The sequence below is a fragment of the Camelina sativa genome, chromosome 17 (assembly GCF_000633955.1).
Source record: "Camelina sativa cultivar DH55 chromosome 17, Cs, whole genome shotgun sequence".
NCBI lineage: Eukaryota > Viridiplantae > Streptophyta > Magnoliopsida > Brassicales > Brassicaceae > Camelina > Camelina sativa.
The window spans coordinates 15471429-15491412 of NC_025701.1; the positions used below are offsets into that span (position 1 = coordinate 15471429).

The 19984-nt window shown below is 37.6% G+C and overlaps 1 protein-coding gene across 1 annotated transcript; it reads left to right on the top strand.

Annotated features, from left to right (window-relative positions):
- On the top strand, positions 16934–19879 carry LOC104757306. Its single transcript, XM_010480035.2, has 10 exons — positions 16934–17429; positions 17490–17525; positions 17618–17619; positions 17780–18005; positions 18066–18101; positions 18428–18542; positions 18608–18787; positions 18875–18974; positions 19048–19438; positions 19531–19879. The coding sequence occupies exons 1-10, from the start codon at positions 16934–16936 to the stop codon at positions 19854–19856; spliced, it is 1908 nt and encodes a 635-aa protein (XP_010478337.2). The 3' UTR covers positions 19857–19879.

Below are 19984 nucleotides of genomic sequence, written 5' to 3' on the forward strand. Positions count from 1 at the left end.
ACTATGACGAACAAAACTCAGAAATAAACAAAGCGACGACTCAACAAACGATCTATCGAGGAAACTAAGCATAAAACAAAAACTATCGGACCTAACGACGCTAAAGATGAAACTAATGAACCGCAAAGACACAAAAACGAAAGCTTTAACAAAGGAAGGAGTTTCTGGGTTAGAAAGACACAACCTTTGAGTCAGGAGCTTTTAGAGCTCTGATACCAAGCTGATGTGACCGCCGGACGCGGTCGTCTACCGAGTCGCACGGACGGACGGTGGCTGCGGACGGACGGAACGAAACTCTCTCGAGCCGAGGAATTTAGATGAGGCTTTCCTCGGACAAAGCTCGGAGATTTGAATCCAGTAAGGAAACAAACGGTGGATGCGAGAGATGAGCTGAAACGAACGAGCGGATCGAGAGATCCGGCCTTTGGTCTCGGCTTCGGTCGAGCAGTCTCGGTCGCGGTACGGACGATGCGGAAATCGATTCCCGGAGTTTGAAGGTAAACTGCGGGAACGGCTCTCGGCAACGCGGCGGTAAGAATCCTTGGTGATGCGGTAAGGATTCTCGGTGATGCGATAAGGAAGGTGGAGTGGAAGCGAAAGTACAACGAGCGGTAGGAACCGGACGTGATACGGTAGAGAGGGACGCGAAGGTGGTTTGATGCGACGACACACGGGAGATGGCTCGGCCCGTGATACGGTCAACTAGTCGATGTCGAACCCGGTTCGAGATCGGCTAGGGTTTCTCGGTAGTCAAGTCCCGGACTTGGACTAAGGAGAGAGGTGAGACAAGAACAAGATTCTCTCTTGTGAAATTTAATTCAATACTTCAAGTCTGCCTTTTACAATGAGGGTTTAGGCCTTTATATAGGAAGGCTTACAAATGGGAGACTCTAAAACCCTAGACACGCGGCCAGGATCTCATCCTTACACTTGGCCATAAAGCAAAAGCAAAAGTAAAACAAAGGAAAGACCAATCCAACGGTCATAGAAGGTTCAAGAAGAAATTCAAAGGAAGGGAAGGGAGAGAGATAGAAAAGCCACGTCATTGGCTGGACGCGGTGATAGGATCTTCACTTCCTTGGCTCCTAAACTTGTCAATGATTGTTTCCAAGTCATGAGCCAAGCGGGAACGAAGTGGAGATGCACTAGAGTTCGCTGCCTCGTTAAAACCTCTTTGGTAAACCCATTGGGACAAACCCAAAGTAGGGAAAAGAGTACAGCTCCTTCTAATGACTTAGGGGCGTCTTCACGCTTGCGCGATGGTGAAGACTCGCGAACTAAGCTTCCCAAAGCTGGTCGCAACTCAAGGCTCTTAAGTGGTGATGCTAGCCATGAGCCATTGGTGTGAGGGTTGAAGCTTGGATTGCAAAGCCCATTAGATGACTTTACTTGCTCCTCCTTGATGATCCTTGGAAACTAGTTGGTACCGCGCATCACTAGGAAGGCCGGTTCCAAGTTGTCGATAAGTGTCCGAGAGGCGTCCAAGTGTTGTCCGAGAGGTGGTTGAGAGACGTCCGAGAGAATCGAGTGTTCACGACCGAGTGGTCGATCCCGTGATCACATCAATCCTTCTCTTGCATAGCTTGTTGGAACTCTTGGGTGGGAGTAAATGAGAACCCTGATGAAAGAGAAACCAAACTTCTTTCGGAGAGATTTCCTAGTCCAAAAACCCGTCCCTTGGTTTTAGTAGTTTCCTACACATGCATTTTATATACACATTTCTTGGCTCATACGCAAAATCTGGATACACAGATTGGAAATGCCTCCATGCTTCTGCATCTGAAGGATGTGTAATCTCTCCGTTTGAATTGTGTTATGCGTGCCATCTCATTGGACCAGCCGTACACTCTGATTGATATAATCGCTTCAGCCTTTCTGTGATTGGTAAATACCACATCCGCTTATATGGTACTGGAACCCTACCGCCAGTTTCCTGATATCTTAGTTTTTGACAAATCGACACCTTGTCCTATCTTCGTCTTCTCTCCAATAGATCATGCAATTATCTTCAGATACATCTATCATTTGATACAGCAAACCAAGACCGGCGACCAATTTCTGAATCTCGTAATATGTACCTGGAAAATGATTATCTTCAGGCAAAATGTCTTTCACAAAATCTGTTATCGCATCCACACATTCCTCAGCCAAATTGTAGTCCGTCTTTATGGTCATCAATCTGCTTGCAGATGATAAAGCCGAATGACCTTCCCTAAAACCTCCGTATAACGGCTGCTTAGCTGCGTCCAGCATAGAAAAAAACTTGCATGCCTCTGCATTAGGTTCCTCTAACCCTATCAACATTTTGATCCATCGATTGCATGTTTTCCCTATATGCATCATTCACCATCTCAATAGTACCAACACCATAATCTACTTCTGTTCTAGGTTCCTCTACGCTATCAACAATATATGGTTTGCTAGAACTAATATACTCTGGTCTTTCACCGTGGAGAAACCAAATTTTGTAACCCGATATAAAACCATTGGAATAAAGATGACCCCATACTAAATCAAACCTAATATTGTGAGAATTCCTGCAAATCGAACATGGACATTTCAACTTACGGGTTTGAAGAACGATCGGTTGTTGACATGCCAACTCCATAAATTCGCCTACACCACGAGCATACTCGTCATTCAATAAATTTGATTCTGGATCGAGGATCGGTCCGTCCATCCACGATCGAAAATAAGAAGAAGAAGAAGACATATTTTTTTTTCTAAAAAAAATGAGTGAGAGTATGAGAAGGAGTGGTGGTTTTTATAGAGAAAGTAAATTCCGTACCCGTCCGTAATCCGTCAGTAATTTCGAAATTTTCAACGGCTATACAACGGCTACATTAACGGATACATTTACTGACAAATTTCCGACGGATATTAATTTTACTTGTCAGAAATCCGTCGGAAAGTGAATAAAATAAACGGCTATAATAACGGATACATTTACCGACGAATTTCCGATGGAGATTAATTTAACTTGTCGGAAATCCGTCGGAATGCGATTAATATATAACGGCTACAATAATGGATACATTTACCGACAGATTTCCGACAGATGTAAATTCACAGTCGTCGAAAATCCATCGGTCATCGAATAATATACGAACGACAAGAAAAATTGTAGTCCGTCTTCCGACGGAAGTTTTGGACGGTAGATTTTGGTCAGTTATCCGTCATAAATGGTGACAGATTACTGACGGGATAGGTTTGTCGGTAAATTTCTGACGGAAAACCGACAAACTCTTAAGGCGTCAGAAATCGGTCAGTATGCCATCGGTAATTACCGACGGAAAGTTGCCCGTCAGAATTGCCGTCAGTTATGACCTTGTTTTCTTGTAGTGAGAAGGGTATCCATTGCTTAGGTTCAACCGTCTCGTGATTCCAAGTGTAATAGCTATCTCCTTTAGAGCATTCACCACATTAATATAACAACAAACAAATCGATTACGTATACAAATTATTTATATATACTTATTATGACTATGTTTTGTAAGAATTTTCCAAATTAAAATGGCAATTCTTCTTATACATTCATCTGGAGGAAGAGCTTTCGAAGGGGCCACTGTTATATTTGTGAGGGAACTTGTGATAATGGTGAAGAACAGAAGAAAACTTGAGAAGGCGATCGACATATCTCGGTAGAAACTGTATTTATAGTACTGATTCTTTGTATGTGTATTTGTTTGGTTAATCACAATGTTATCATCAACAAGCGGAAAAACAGTTACTTATATAACATTATTTATCTATCTGAGGGTCTTCATGGGTCGTCGGTGACTAGAGAGAGTAGAGATATATATTGACGAAAAGTCGAAAAGAAATGTTAATATCGAGTTGCTAGGAGTGAATAGTGATGTTCATAAATAATTGATGTTTCTTTTTTGAAAAGGAGGAATGTGTTAAAGTAATAGATTTGTGAGGAAAGTTTATCTTATTCCATAGACATAATAGAGTATATATAGAGATACACCTTGGTGTACAAGTAATAGGTTTAGGGTAATGGGCCTCTAATGGGCATCTATTAAATCATTCATAACACTCCTCCTTGGATGACCATTATAAAAGTATAGCTCTGAATGTGCATGTGAGATGCTGCCTCATTAAAAACCTTACCAGGAAAACCCAGTGGGAAAAACCATGGTTAAGGGAAAAAGAGTGCAGCGCGCTTTTACTCCCTCTCATGAGTACGTCACTTGAAATCTTCGAGATGACCAATCCAATATGATGAAGTAGCTTCTTAAAATAGTGGTTGGAAACGCCTTGGTAAATGGTTCGCTAAATCTTCACTTGAACGAATATGTAATAAACGTGTATCGCCATTCTTTTATTGGTCATGGGTCTCGCAAGTGACTCATCTTTATCATTATCTTTGTTTCTCACAGTCTCGTCAATGTATTTTTAAGACTTTGAAGATGATAGTCTTTCACCATTAGAATCATAATATTTCTCTTTAGGTGTTTATCTTTCGCATGTTCTTTTGTTATCTCGTTAAAAACCTTTTATGGAAAAACCCAATGGGATAAAAACCATGATAAGGGAAAAAAAATACAACCACGCACATGATCATATTTCTCCCCCTGAAAGAATCATCTTCAGGTTATTCATTATGATCATATATATCATCTTTTCTGAACTGTTATAAACAATGTTTTAGTGTACAAAACTCATATGATCATCATATATTCTCCTGAGTCATTGAAATTTAAGTCATTTGAACCCCTTTCATATAAAAGATCTATTTGAATTTTACATACAATCTTCCAAACAATCATCTTTCAACTCTTCTTCTTAGTATGGTACTACAAGACCATTTACTATATAAGAATATGTAAGTATCTTGAGATAAGATCTCTTTCATCAGATGTTAAATCTGTAACCTCAAGAAATTTTATGAGATGTCAAATCTCTTTCATCAGATGTCAGATCTGATCTTATACAATCGAATTTCTCCATCTTTCAGGAGTAATATTTCATCATTGATTATATCTCCATATATTCTTTGGTATGTGAAATCTCTACCGAAGATAAGATGATATTTTTATAATCAACATATTTTGCACATGTTCTTATAGCTTTCTTTTAATAAGAACCACTTGTAATTGCAGAAGATACACATATAATTTTTCTTTTAACGAGGTTCAGCAAATGCCTACATCCTCAAACTTTCTTGAAAATATTTCTTGAACACAATTATAGTCATTGTTCAATCTCGGATCTACACAACTCTAAGATCTTCTCTTAGCTTGTTCTCGATCTATTTTTAACCCACTATGAGATCACTAAGATCAATAACAATGATCTACACCTAGGATTCTCTCATAGAGATAAATTTTCACCATTTTCTCATCAAATGTGTCAAAAGTCTACAAAACTTTTTCTTGAGAACTATATATAATATTGCTTCTTGCAATATGATCACTTTAAGAGAAACTTCTGACAGTTTGAAAACCTTCTCACTAGACTGAATCAAGTCTTACTCTTATTTTCAAACTCATAAAGGATCTACATAGTTGCTTCCACCATATGAGAGTGCATTTGTCATAATAAATATCAAGTATTTATGAGAATCATTGTACTACTACATGTACTTTATTTCTCATACAGATCCACTTATATTCCACTCATTTTACACTTTCAAGTGTAAGGACTACAAGTCCAAATATTATCTCTTCAAGAGATTTGAACTATTTCATAGCTATTTCTTTCAATGATTAACCAATCATTCTTTGTGTACACTTTTCAAAAAAAACTTTTCTATTAGCCGTGGTTTATGATCCTCGATTTTCATCAATAACATCATCAATAATATCATCAACTGCAACACTGCATGCAAACATATTACGATGTCCATTTGCTTTTTTGGTTCCTTTTCTTTCTAGACATGACTTAACTTGTTGAGATTTCTTTTCATTATGATTCTCAGGTACCTGAATCTCTTTCTTACTCATGTCTTTGTCTCTAGATCTCCTCTCGAGATTTACATAACTCTATGCTTCCTTGGTGCCATATTAATTTATGCTCTTTTTCTTTTCCGAGGATGCTTATATTTGGAACCATAAGTCTATCACACTTGATGCGATCTTTAGACTTATTAGCAGTTGATTTTATCCTTCTAGGACATTAATTGGAGCACAGCTGGTATATGAGACTTTTTCACTCAAGGTCAGAAAATGGCTCTTGCATGCTTTTAGCATCTTTGCAAACTTTGCCGATAAATTATCTTTTTAATTTCTAGCACACATTTCTTAGTACGATGATTAAGATAATTTCTTACAAAATATTTCTTTACCAGCTGTTTATTTTCTCCCCCTCATGTTGGAAAGACTGATTCACTGAACCAACAGTTTCTGCATCTCGAGATATTCAATCATCAAGAGAGATCTATATCCAACATATTTCCAACATTCTTTCAAATCCCATCTTATATCGATGTGGTTGAGCAACCAACATGTACAACACATTTAGATGGAATATATCTGGTTTCTGACCCAAACCAATTATAGTGGGGAGTACTCATGATTATTCATTGGCATGATGCGAATTACTTGACATATAAAGTCATTTATGTCAATTATTTGGCATGGTTTCACCACCATTGTCAATTAACCAAATACTCTTGCAAACTCCATGTTGCAAGTTAATAACAAACATATATAGTGGATGATCAGTCCACAATATTGCTTTGTATACGTACCAGAAAATTGACATTATCCAAATTTATGGGATCGGTGAAAGCCATATAATCGGCTTGCTTTGTAAAGCAGCACACATAAGAAATCACTAGGAGATTTCCACAAAGCATTTTATCTTCTACATAATGCATGTAATCTCTCAATACTTTATTGCCTTGGATAATAATACTTATGATTTCAAAGTATTTTCTTCACTTTTTGTCTCAACATGATTACTTTTCAAATCCTCAAGATTTGCTTTTTTTATATGAGTGATTAAACTCATTTTGGTGTGAACATAATCTCCGTGAATCACCAAAGTAATTATGGGTGAAACTATTATATAGACAAATAATTTATATAACTATGTCATGAATATATTAACCCTTAATAACCATTGAACCAATTAGATCTGTATATAATATATTGGTTAAACTAGTACTTAGCTCGACGATGGTGGCTTTTGGAGTTTGGAGATTTAACGGAGGTCACGGATCATCTCATACACTGTGACCAATTATTCTTAAAAGATTGTCGTAGATGGCGTCTTTGGTCCAAATCGGAGATACCATCTTCAAACAATCAAACCAACAAAAACCGAATCCCCTATATAATAAAACGTGATGAGGAAATCAATAGTAAACTTCCGGAAGAACCCGTTCTGCCATTTCCCGAAGAACCCGTTCTTCCACTTCTTGAAGAACCCGTTCTACCATTTTTTGAAGAACCCGTTCTGCCTACAATGATACACAAACCTATGACAAGGTTGGGAGCAAGAACATTAAGGGAGAAATTCAACAAGTCCATTGAAAGTCTGATTACTCTCATTAAGCTAGAAGATTCCAAAGAGAAGGCTCCAAAAGCATCATTTTTTGCCGGTTTTACAAGAAAGTAAAGAACCCGTTCTTTTCATCATTTCCGAAGCAATCAATGAAGGGCTGGAACGTGCATGAGAGCTATTTCAAGGTGAGTGCTTGAATTCAAATAATAAATGTTGGTTTTTTCTTGTTTTGCAGGAATCGACCGTTGGGTCTTTACGAGTCTTTTTATTTATTTAAGTACTAAAATTGAGTCTGTTGTTTTTGCAAGTTTAGTCTTTTTATTTGTAATAAATTTCAACCCTAGAAGGTCCCCTGCTGCTGGATCATTATATAAGGTCCCTTCTCAGCATTGTAACCTTTCAAGTTTTTATGAAATAAAATGAGAGTTTTCTTAGGTTATCTTCTGAGATAGAAGCAACCACCCTTTTATCTTTCTTCTTGTGTGTGAATCCTTGAAGACTGAGATTTGAATTATCATAGATCCTTTCACAGATCTGTGTGGCGTCCCTCAATCCACCCATCTATCTTTCATCTTCCACTGCTACCGAATAGACAGAACAGTGTTTTCAACGATTTGTCTATTCTCCATCTCTTCATTGCGTTCCATCTATCATCCACTGAATAGGCAGAACAGTGTTATCAACCATTTGCCTATTTCCATCTATCCACGTGGGTTCCCTCTTCCGCGTTCCTATATAATCTGGTATCAGAGCTAAACGCTCCAAATCAGGTTTTATCTATCCCTTTTGTTTCAGTTTGTTTCCCTTTGTTTGCTTCAGTTTGTGTCTGCTTCAGTTCGTTTTTGCACTTTAGATCTGTTATTTTCGTGTGTCTTTGCTCTATTTTGACTGTTCATCTTCTAAATAGAAAACCATAAAAAAGGTTTCTGTCAGATTTGTTTATTTGGACCTTTTGACTTCCTGTGCACTTGATCTCTTCTTTCCTTATCTTACATAAACGATTTGAACTATGGGAGAACAAGGAGGAGAGGTGAACATGGCTGAGATGCTTGCAGCTATTCAAACCCAACTCCAAACGCTTGGTGATTGCATGACACGAATTGAACAATGGAGATCAGTCTGATTCAGATGAAGAATATCAAGATCTTAATCAACACCAAAGGCCAAGGAGACACTACCAACAAGGTAGAGGACGAGATGAAGGCAACATAAGAGAAGGAGACTATGATCTTAAGCTCAATCCGCCGACATTTGCTGGAAAGGTTAATCCTGAAGCTTACATTGATTGGGAAAGACGCATGGAGCATATCTTTGGCTACTACAACTATTCTGAATAGAGAAAGGTATCCCTAGCTGCTGCTCAACTTACAGATAATGCCTTAGCTTGGTGGGACAGAGATGTATCTGAGAGGAGGAGGCATAGACATACACCAATCACTACTTGGGATGATATGAGGTTTCAGCTATGAAAGAGATATGTCCCAGCTTATTACCACCGGGAGCTACAAAAGAAGTTTCGCAAGCTCTCACAAGGAAGCAAATCTGTTGAGGAATACTTTGAAGAGTTTGAATCTCTTAAAAAGGTAGAAGAGTCTAAGGAGAACTTGATGGCACAATTTCTAGATGTTCTTCATGATCGGATTGCTAGAAAGGTGGAAAGACAAACATATCATGACCTTGAAGAGTTGTTGCACCTAGCAGTCCAAGCTGAACAACACATCAAAAGGAAGGCAGCTTTTACTAACCGCAGTAAGACTCCATGGACACCGCCACCGCAAAAACCTTTAGACAAAGGAAAATCTCTTTATATTGACCAGGGATTTAAAAGAGCTGCACCTGAGACATGAAAAGTAACCAAACCAGAACAAGGTAAGCCTATTAACCAAAGAGCTCGTGATATTACTTGTTTTAAATGTCAGGGAAAAGGACACTATGCAAGGGAGTGCCCAAACCAGCGAGTAATGATCCTTAAAGCCAATGGATAGTATGAATCACAAGATGAGGAAGAAGAACGTGTTGAATCTGAGGAGGATATTGTGGACTATCCAGAGATGGGAGAGCTTTTAGTCATAAGGAGGGTTCTTAGCACTCTTTTTGATCCTGAAACAATTCAAAGAGAAAATATCTTCCACTCTCGCTGCTCAATAAACTCCAAGGTATGTAGCTTAATCATTGATGGTGGTTCATGTACTAATGTAGCCAGCAAGTATTTGGTTGTTAAGCTAGGTCTTCAAAAGACAAAGCATCCCCATCCATATCGACTTAAGTGGCTCAATGATGAGGCTGAACTAAGGATCTCCGAGCAAGTCACCATACCATTCACCATAGGCAAATATTCAGACCAAGTTGTGTGTGATGTGGTTCCTATGCAAGCTGGACACCTTCTTCTAGGACGGCCATGGCAATTTGATAAGGAGACTTTATACAATGGCCGAACCAACTACTACACCTTCTCACACAACAACAAGAAGCATACTCTAGCTCCACTCACCCCTCAAGAAGTGCATGAAATGCAACAAACCATGTCAAAGGGAGCTAAGTCAAACAAAACTAATCTTTACATAACACCTTCTACTGTTTTGAAATCCATTAATTCACATGACAAGGTGCTACTAATGATCTTTAAGGAAGGTTTGTTTTCAGGTCAAGAAGAGAAAGACTTACCACCAGAAGTGCTTGAACTATTAGGAAGGTTTAAAGAGGTTTTCCCTGAGGAGATACCACCTGGACTACCGCCTATAAGAGGAATTGAACATCAGATTGATCTAGTTCCAGGAGCACAACTGCCTAATAGACCAGCCTACCGAGTAAACCCTAAAGAAGCAAAAGAGCCGGAAAAGCAAGTTCATGATCTAATGTCAAAGGGCTACATTCGTGAAAGCCTAAGCGCTTGTGCTGTACCGGTTCTTCTAGTGCCTAAGAAAGATGGACCTTGGAGAATGTGTGTAGACTGTAGAGCAATCAACAACATCACTGTCAAATATAGACATCCTATTCCAAGGCTTGATGACATGCTGGATGAGCTTAATGGAGCTACTGTCTTTTCTAAAATTGATCTAAGGAGTGGTTATCATCAAGTCAGAATGAAAGAAGGTGATGAATGGAAAACGGCTTTCAAGACAAAACAAGGATTATATGAGTGGTTAGTCATGCCATTTGGACTCACCAATGCCCCAAAAACCTCATGAGGTTAATGAACCAGGTCCTAAGGGAGTACATCTGTAAGTTTGTGGTTGTTTATTTTGATGATATCTTGATTTATAGCACAAGTCTTGCAGATCACGTAAAGCATCTTGAAATGGTGATAAAAGCGCTTAAGGCTGAACATCTCTATGCTAATCTTAAGAAATGCACATTTTGCACTGATCAAGTTGTGTTTCTAGGATTTGTGTGAGTTCTCAGGGACTAAAGGTCGATGAGGAAAAGATCAAGGCTATACAAGACTGGCCAACTCCAATAACCATTGGACATGTTAGGAGCTTTCATGGGCTGGCTAGCTTCTATAGGACATGTGTGAAGGATTTTAGTACCATTGCTGCACCCTTGACATCAGTGATTAAAAAGAATGTGGAATTCAAATGGGGCCAAGCACAAGAGGATGCATTCAAACTGCTCAAAGACAGCCTAACAAATACACCTGTTTTGGTACTTCCTAACTTTGATAAAATGTTTGAAATTGAATGTGATGCTTCTGGTACAGGAATATGTGTTGTTCTAACTCAAGGAGGAAAACCAGTAGCATACTTCAGTGAGAAACTCAGTGGAGCTGCACTTAATTATCCAACATATGATAAAGAGCTCTATGCTTTGGTAAGATCTCTAGAAACTTGGCAACATTATTTGTTATCCAAAGAGTTTGTTATTCATACAGATCATGAGACACTCAAGCACCTAAGAGGACAAACTACACTTAAGAAGAGACATGCAAGGTGGCTTGAATTTGTGGAGACATTTCCATATGTGATTAAGTACAAGAAGGGCAAAGAGAACATTGTAGCTGATGCTTTATCAAGGAGACATGCTTTGATCACTACAATGGAGGCTAAAGTCATGGGATTTGATCACATCAAAGGTCTATATGAGGAGGATCCAGATTTCAAAGAAGCCTTTAAGGAAACAAGCAAAGCCGCTTATGGGTCATACTACCAACATGATGGATTTCTCTTCAAGGACAAAAGACTGTGCATTCCTCAAGGATCCATGAGAGAGCTGCTAATAGGAGAAGCACATGGAGGAGGACTTATGGGACATTTTGGGCGTGATAAAACTCTAAGTGTTCTTATGGAACATTTCTTTTGGCCGCATTTGAAAAGAGATGTGGAAAGGTTCTACGCAAAGTGCATCACTTGCTTGAAAGCAAAATCCAGGTCACATCCTTATGGTTTATATATGCCTTTGCCTATTCCTAACCTACCATGGGTAGATATTTCTATGGATTTTGTTTTAGGGCTACCTAAGATCAACAACTGAGATTCTATCTTTGTTGTGGTGGACCGGTTCTCTAAAATGGCGCATTTCACTCCATGTAACTAGACAAATGATGCTACTCAAACTGCTGAACTCTTTTTCAAAGAATTTGTGCGTTTACATGGAATACCAAGGACCATTGTTTCAGATCGAGACACCAAATTTCTCAGCCACTTTTGGAAGACTTTGTGGAAAAAGCTAGGAACTAAGCTACTCTTCTCCACCACTTGTCATCCTCAAACTGATGGCCAAACTGAGGTAGTTAATCGTACTCTCTCCACTCTATTGAGAGCTACGGTGGGTAAGAATCTCTGAAACTGGCTATCTTGTTTACCCTACATTGAATTTGCTTATAATCATGCTAAACATTCTGGTACCAAATTCTCTCCATTTGAAGTTGTCTATGGTTTTAATCCTCTAACCCCATTAGACATCACACCTCTGCCCCAAGCTGTTTATTCTAGTGCAGAAGGAGTCACCAAAGATGATTTTATGAAGAAACTCCACCGAAAGGTTAAAGAGAATCTTGAGAAGAAGAGCGCAAGAACAAAGAGCATGCGGATAAGCACCGCAAGGAGTTGACGTTTGAACCTGGAGATTGGGTCTGGTTACACATGAGAAAAGAGAGATTTCCAAAGGAGAGGAAGTCCAAGCTGTCACCAAGAGGAGATGGACCATTTCGGGTCTTAGAGAAAATCAATGACAATGCCTACAAGATTGAGCTACCAGGTGAGTTGAACATTTCTCCTACCTTTAATGTTGCTGATTTATCTCCTTTCCATGCAGATGAAATAGTTCTGCAGACAGAACTTTCTCAAGAGGGAGGGAATGATGAGGACATCAATAGTAAACTTCCGAAAGACCCCGTTCTGCCATTTCTCAAAGAACCCGTTCTTCCACTTCTTGAAGAACCCGTTCTACCATTTCTTGAAGAACCTGTTCTGCCAACAATGATACACAAACCTATGACAAAGTTGGGAGCAAGAACATTAAGGGGGCAATTCAACAAGTCCATTGAAATTCTGATTACTCTCATTGAGCTAGAAGATTCCAAAGAGAAGGCTCCAAAAGCATCATTTTTGCCGGTTTTACAAGGAAGTAAAGAACCCGTTCTTTTCATCATTTCCGAAGCAATCAATGAAGGGCTGGAGCGTGCATGAGAGCTATTTCAAGGTGAGTGTTTGAATTCAAATAATAAATGTTTGTTCTTTCTTGTTTTGCAGGAATCGACCGTTGGGTCTTTATGAGTCTTTTTATTTATTTAAGTCCTAAAATTGAGTCTGTTGTTTTTGCAAGTTTAGTCTTTTTATTTGTAATAAATTTCCACCCTAGAAGGTCCCCCGCTGCTGGATCATTATATAAGGTCCCTTCTCAGCATTGTAACCTTTCAAGTTTTTATGAAATAAAATGAGAGTTTTCTTAGGTTATCTTCTGAGATAGAAGCAACCACCCTTTTCTCCTTCTTCTTGTGTGTGAATCCTTGAAGACTGAGATTTGACTTATCATAGATCCTTTCACAGATCTGTGTGGCGTCCCTCAATCCACCCATCTATCTTTCATCTTCCACTGCTACCAAATAGACAGAACAGTGTTTTCAACCATTTGTCTATTCTCCATCTCTTCACTGCATTCCATCTATCATCCATTGAATAGGCAGAACAGTGTTATCAACCATTTTCCTATTTCCATCTATCTACGTGGGTTCCCTCTTCTGGGTTCCTATATCAAAACGGAAGTTCACAACTTTTTTTTGTAAACTATATAATTTTTATAAGTTGGTTACAAAATATGTTATAGATTAAATATAGGTTGGTTACAAAAAAATTTTATATATTAATTGGTCAATATGTGTGATATATGAATATACTTAAGAATATCCCAAGGAATCCTCTTAAAGAGAATATTCCAATGATTTATACAATTTTCAAAATAAAATCTTTAGTATTCCATGTATTGTTACAAAATATATACTGTTAGAAATAAAAAAGAATAAAATCTTGGTAATTTATTACACTTAATTGTGATTTTAGAGATCTTATTTTGCAATTAAAAATAAAATATAACCTAAGCACGGGTCATATTAAAACACTTTCACCAAACATGTTCAAAAATTAAAAAAAAAATAACAAACATAACCATTTCTCATACATAAAATTACAAAATTAACAATATAAAACTTACAAAATAGGTATTTTTTCAATCCATCATATTTAGCATATAATTTTATTGTATAATTTTTTATCCAAAAAAAGTTTTAAAAATAATCATAAAAATTACATTTTATTCTAAAATTATAGTATAAATAAAAGAAATTTGAACTCGTGCTCTAACACGGATCCAAATCTAGTATTAGTATGATTCGATCAAATAATTGATTGACAATAAACATGTGATTCAACATGTTTAACTAATAAGTGATATGTATTAAATATTGAGAGGATAAGTTAAAACAATAAACGATCAAATCAATTTAAGCATGATGTGGTATAATAACCATGATGCCTTCAGTCACATATTAGTCTTCGGTTTAAGAGAACTAACCAAAGAAATAAAAGCAGGACAATATTGACTAAACAAATTTGAGTCGAACAATAAAACATAATTATGCACACTTCTAGTCTTCTACGACATGTCCAACTAAGAGGAAGTCATATCGATAATTATAAACTAGCAGATGGACCTCCACAATAAACTAAGCATGAGTATGATTATATATATACATATATACGATATACTAGATCGACAATTATAAACCATGTGTCAATCAAAAACAATAAACAAAATAAGATATGAGCCAACACTACAAGAAAACAGGCAATTTATGACTATGATTGGCGACTAAACTCGTAGTCGCCAAATTTAGTGACTATATAACGACTATTTAACTACGACTTTACAACTGCTAAAATTTAGTCGTAAGTTAGTCATTTTTTACCGACTGAAATTAGTAGTTGGTTCAGTACTCGTTTATTAGCGACTACTTTACGACTGAAAGACTAGAAAGTAATTTTATCAGCAAACAGTAGCTAATTTGGCGACTACATGGTGACTACTGCGGCGAGTCGTTAATTTGGCTACTAACATACGACTACATTAGTTAGTCGGCCATTTGGCGACTACTAAGCGACTATTGAGGTGAGTCGCAAACATGTCGGCCAAAAAGAAACCCGTTTTATTCGTTTGTGGGGTTGGTAAGCTTTGTTTTGTTGCGATTGTTAGTTTGAGTCACATCACAGTCGTTTTACAGTCGGTATTTAGTCGCCAAAATACTCTATATATACCACACCTTCGTTTCTTATTTCATTCACACCACAAGCAAGAGCATTAGCAAAAAACAAATCGAGAGTGAGAAAAAAAAATTCGAGTGAAAAAAATTCGAGAGTGAGAAAAAAAAATCAAAAGAGAAAAAAAAACAAGAGTGAGAAAAAAAAACAAGAGTGAGAGATCTTTAATAATGGCGGGAAGTTCTAATTATAGTCATTTTTGGGAGTGGATGTATAAGAGGCTTGATGAAGTGACGGGAAATTTCACGGAAGAGTTCAGCACCGGGGTAGAGGAGTTCATGGCTTTTGCAAATAGTCAGCGTTTAGCACAAAATAATGGTGGTAAGTTTCACTGCCCTTGTGATAAGTGCAAAAACGGTAGGCGTCTTCCAGGGGGTACAATTTGGAATCATATTTTTTGCTATGGGTTTATGCCAGATTATTATGTTTGGTATAAACATGGGGAAGAAATTAATATGGGCATAGGAACGAGTTATGTAGATCCGACGTTTGTAAGTGGGAATGAAGAAGTGGGTAATGTGGTAGGAGATAGATATGTGGATATGGTGAATGATGCATTTCGTTATAACATAAGTTTAGATGATAATTATCATCAAGATAATTATCATCAAGATAATTATCATCAAGATGGTAGTTATCAGAATGTCGAGGAACCGGTACTTAACCATTCCAAGAAATTCTACGACTTGTTAGAAGGTGCAAAAAATCCATTATATGATGGTTGCCATGAAGGTCACTCACAATTATCCCTAGCTGCTAGAGTCATGCAAAATAAGGCAGATTATAATATGAGTGAAAAGTTAGTGGATTCGGTTTGTGAAATATTGACTGATTATTTACCAGAAGGAAACCAAGCTACTGGTTCACATTATGAGACCGAAAAATTGATGCGCAATTTAGGCCTCCCATATCATACAATTGATGTTTGTATTAACAATTGTATGATATATTGGAAAGATGACGAAAAGGAAGATAAATGTCTGTTTTGTGGTGCACAAAGATGGAAGCCTCGGGAGGGCCGACGTAGAACCAAAGTACCATATAGTCGTATGTGGTATCTTCCTATTGCTGATAGATTGAAGAGAATGTATCAAAGCCACAAGACTGCAGCAGCAATGAGATGGCATGCCGAGCACCAAACAAAGGAGGGAGAAATGAATCATCCTTCTGATGCAGCGGAGTGGAGGTATTTTCAAGAACAACATCCCCGTTTTGCCGAAGAACCCCGTAACGTGTATCTTGGATTATGTACCGATGGGTTCAATCCATTTGGGATGTCTCGAAATCATTCTCTATGGCCTGTGATCTTGACGCCATATAATCTACCCCCTGGTATGTGCATGAATACCGAGTATTTGTTTCTTACAATCTTGAATTCTGGGCCAAATCATCCGCGAGCTAGTCTTGATATATTTCTCCAACCTCTTATTGAGGAGTTAAAAGAGTTGTGGTCTACTGGAGTTGATGCGTACGATGTGTCCTTGAGTCAAAATTTTAATCTAAAAGCAGCGCTGATGTGGACGATCAGCGATTTCCCGGCATATGGCATGTTATCTGGATGGACAACACATGGTAAGTTGTCTTGTCCAGTTTGCATGGACGATACAAAGTCTTTTTATCTACCTAATGGAAGGAAGACATGTTGGTTTGATTGTCACCGGAGATTTCTTCCCCATGGTCATCCTCTTAGGCGGAATAAAAAAGACTTCTTAAAAGGTAAAGACGCTATGAGAGAGTATCCACCTGAGTCTTTGACCGGTGAGCAAATTTACTCTGAGCGATTGAGTGGTGTGAATCCACCAAAAACGAAGGACGTCGGTGGAAATGGTCATGAAAAGAAGATGCCGGGATATGGGAAGCAACACAACTGGCACAAAGAAAGCATATTGTGGCAGCTGCCATACTGGAGGGACCTCAATCTACGACATAATATTGACGTGATGCATACAGAGAAGAATTTTTTGGACAACATCATGTATACTCTTATGCGTGTGAAGGGTAAATCAAAAGATACCATCATGTCAAGATTGGATTTAGTGAAGTTCTGTTCTCGGCCACACTTACATCTTGATAGTAGGGGTAAAGCACCTTTCCCGGCATATGCATTGACAGACGAAGCCAGAACAAGCTTATTGGAATGTGTGAAACACTCAGTTAAATTCCCAGATGGTTATTCGTCAGACTTAGCTAGTTGTGTTGATATGGAAAATGGAAAGTTTTCAGGCATGAAGAGCCATGATTGCCATGTTTTTATGGAACGGTTACTTCCATTTATCTTTGTAGAACTGCTACACAGGAATGTCCAGCTTGCGTTATCAGGTACTCGTTAATTAATAAATCAAAATTTTATTTATTTATGAAGTACTTATATATATCTTAATGTGATATTGAAGTTTGAATATATCTTGTAGGGGTTGGAGCATTTTTCCGGGACTTATGTTCTAGGACTTTGCATACAAGTCGCCTCAAATTCTAAAACANAGAGGGACCTCAATCTACGACAAAATATTGACGTGATGCATACAGAGAAGAATTTTTTGGACAACATCATGTATACTCTTATGCGTGTGAAGGGTAAATCAAAAGATACCATCATGTCAAGATTGGATTTAGTGAAGTTCTGTTCTCGGCCACACTTACATCTTGATAGTAGGGGTAAAGCACCTTTCCCGGCATATACATTGACAGACGAAGCCAGAACAAGCTTATTGGAATGTGTGAAACACTCAGTTAAATTCCCAGATGGTTATTCGTCAGACTTAGCTAGTTGTGTTGATATGGAAAATGGAAAGTTTTCAGGCATGAAGAGCCATGATTGCCATGTTTTTATGGAACGGTTACTTCCATTTATTTTTGCAGAACTGCTTCACAAGAATGTCCACCTTGCTTTATCAGGTACTCGTTAATTAATAAATCAAAATTTTATTTGTTTATTAAGTACTTATATAATTCTTAATGTGATATTGAAGTTTGAATATATCTTGTAGGGGTTGGAGCATTTTTTCGGGACTTATGTTCTAGGACTTTGCATACAAGTCGCCTTCAAATTCTAAAACAGAATATAGTTCTCATCCTATGCAACTTGGAAAAGATCTTTCCACCATCCTTTTTTGATGTGATGGAGCACCTGCCTATACATCTCCCTTACGAAGCTGAATTAGGAGGTCCTGTCCAATATAGGTGGATGTATCCTTTTGAAAGATTTTTTTAAAAATTGAAAGGAAAAGCAAAGAACAAAAGGTATGCAGCAAGATCAATTGTTGAATCATATATCAATGAAGAGATTGCATACTTCTCAGAGCACTACTTTGCCGAGAACATACAAACAAAATCAAGGTAAATGCTGTCAAGATTTGAATTTATTGTGTGAATATATATTTAATTTTCAATCATTTGGTCAGGTTAACAAGATTTGATGAAGGTGAAAACCCTGTATATCATGTGCCTGGAGTGCCTTCTATATTTACTCACGTTGGCCGTCCAAGTGGGGAAATGCATGAAACATGGCTCTCAAGCCGAGACTATCAATGCGCACACGCATATGTTTTAAGAAATTGTGACTATTTCAAGCCAATTGAGAGGTATATATATAATTAAATAGGGATCGCTCAAATTATATATAATTTGCTATGATCTCTCATATATTTTTGTTTGTCTTGTATACATAGTATGTTCGAGGATTTTCTTTCAGCAAAATATCCAGGACTTCCCGAGAAGGAACTCTCCGCCAAAAGAGCAGACGAATATCATTTATGGGTTAAAGAATATGTGTGTGACATTAATATTCTATATATAAATACTTATTAAAATTATTGAAAGTAACTTATACATATATATGCAGGTTACTTACTGGAACGCCACAAATCCATTTCCTACTTGGGTTCAAGAGATAGTGCATGGACCTTTGAACAAGGTCAAAACATGGCCAATGTATTTTACAAGAGGCTATTTGTTTCATACAGAGAATCACGGCGCTGGACGTAACACATGTAACTATGGGGTATGTGCTAAGGGTGAAAATTACACGGATGAATCTGATGCAGCGGATTTCTACGGAACCATAACTGATATCATAGAGCTTCAATATGAGGGGATGGTTAATTTGAGAATCACTCTTTTTAAGTGCAAGTGGTATGACCCTGTTATCGGTAGAGGCACTCGGATCAGCAATGGTGGTGTCGTAGACGTACTTTCAACAAGAAAGTACAATAAATACGAACCATTTATTCTAGGTAAGTATATATATATATATGTGTATTTATTTATCTATAAATAAAACATTATGTTGATATGCTAATGTAACTTTCATAATTTGCAAATGCAGCCTCTCAAGCAGAACAAGTGTGTTATATTCCGTATCCATACGTTAAAAAACCGAAGCAAATATGGTTCAATGTTCTAAAGGTGAATCCGAGGGGAAACATTTCTGGAGAATATGTCAACAGTTCAGAGACAACTCTTTTGCAAACCGAAAATGATGATGCTGTATTGATGACTACAATTGAAGATATTGTACTTGACAATTTGGAAGAGGAAGTTAACCCAATAAATCTAGATTACGGCGTTGAGGATGTGGAACCTGAAGATGAATTCTTGTGTAATTTATCATCTTCGGATGATGAAGAACCAGATGATGAAGAATCCTCCTAATTATGTCTATGTCAAATTTGTGGAATAAATAATATGTAATATATCTTGAATTGTGTTCTAAATAATACGTAATATATATTAAATGTTATGTTTAAAAATATATAAACTAAGCCAAATATATAAATTAA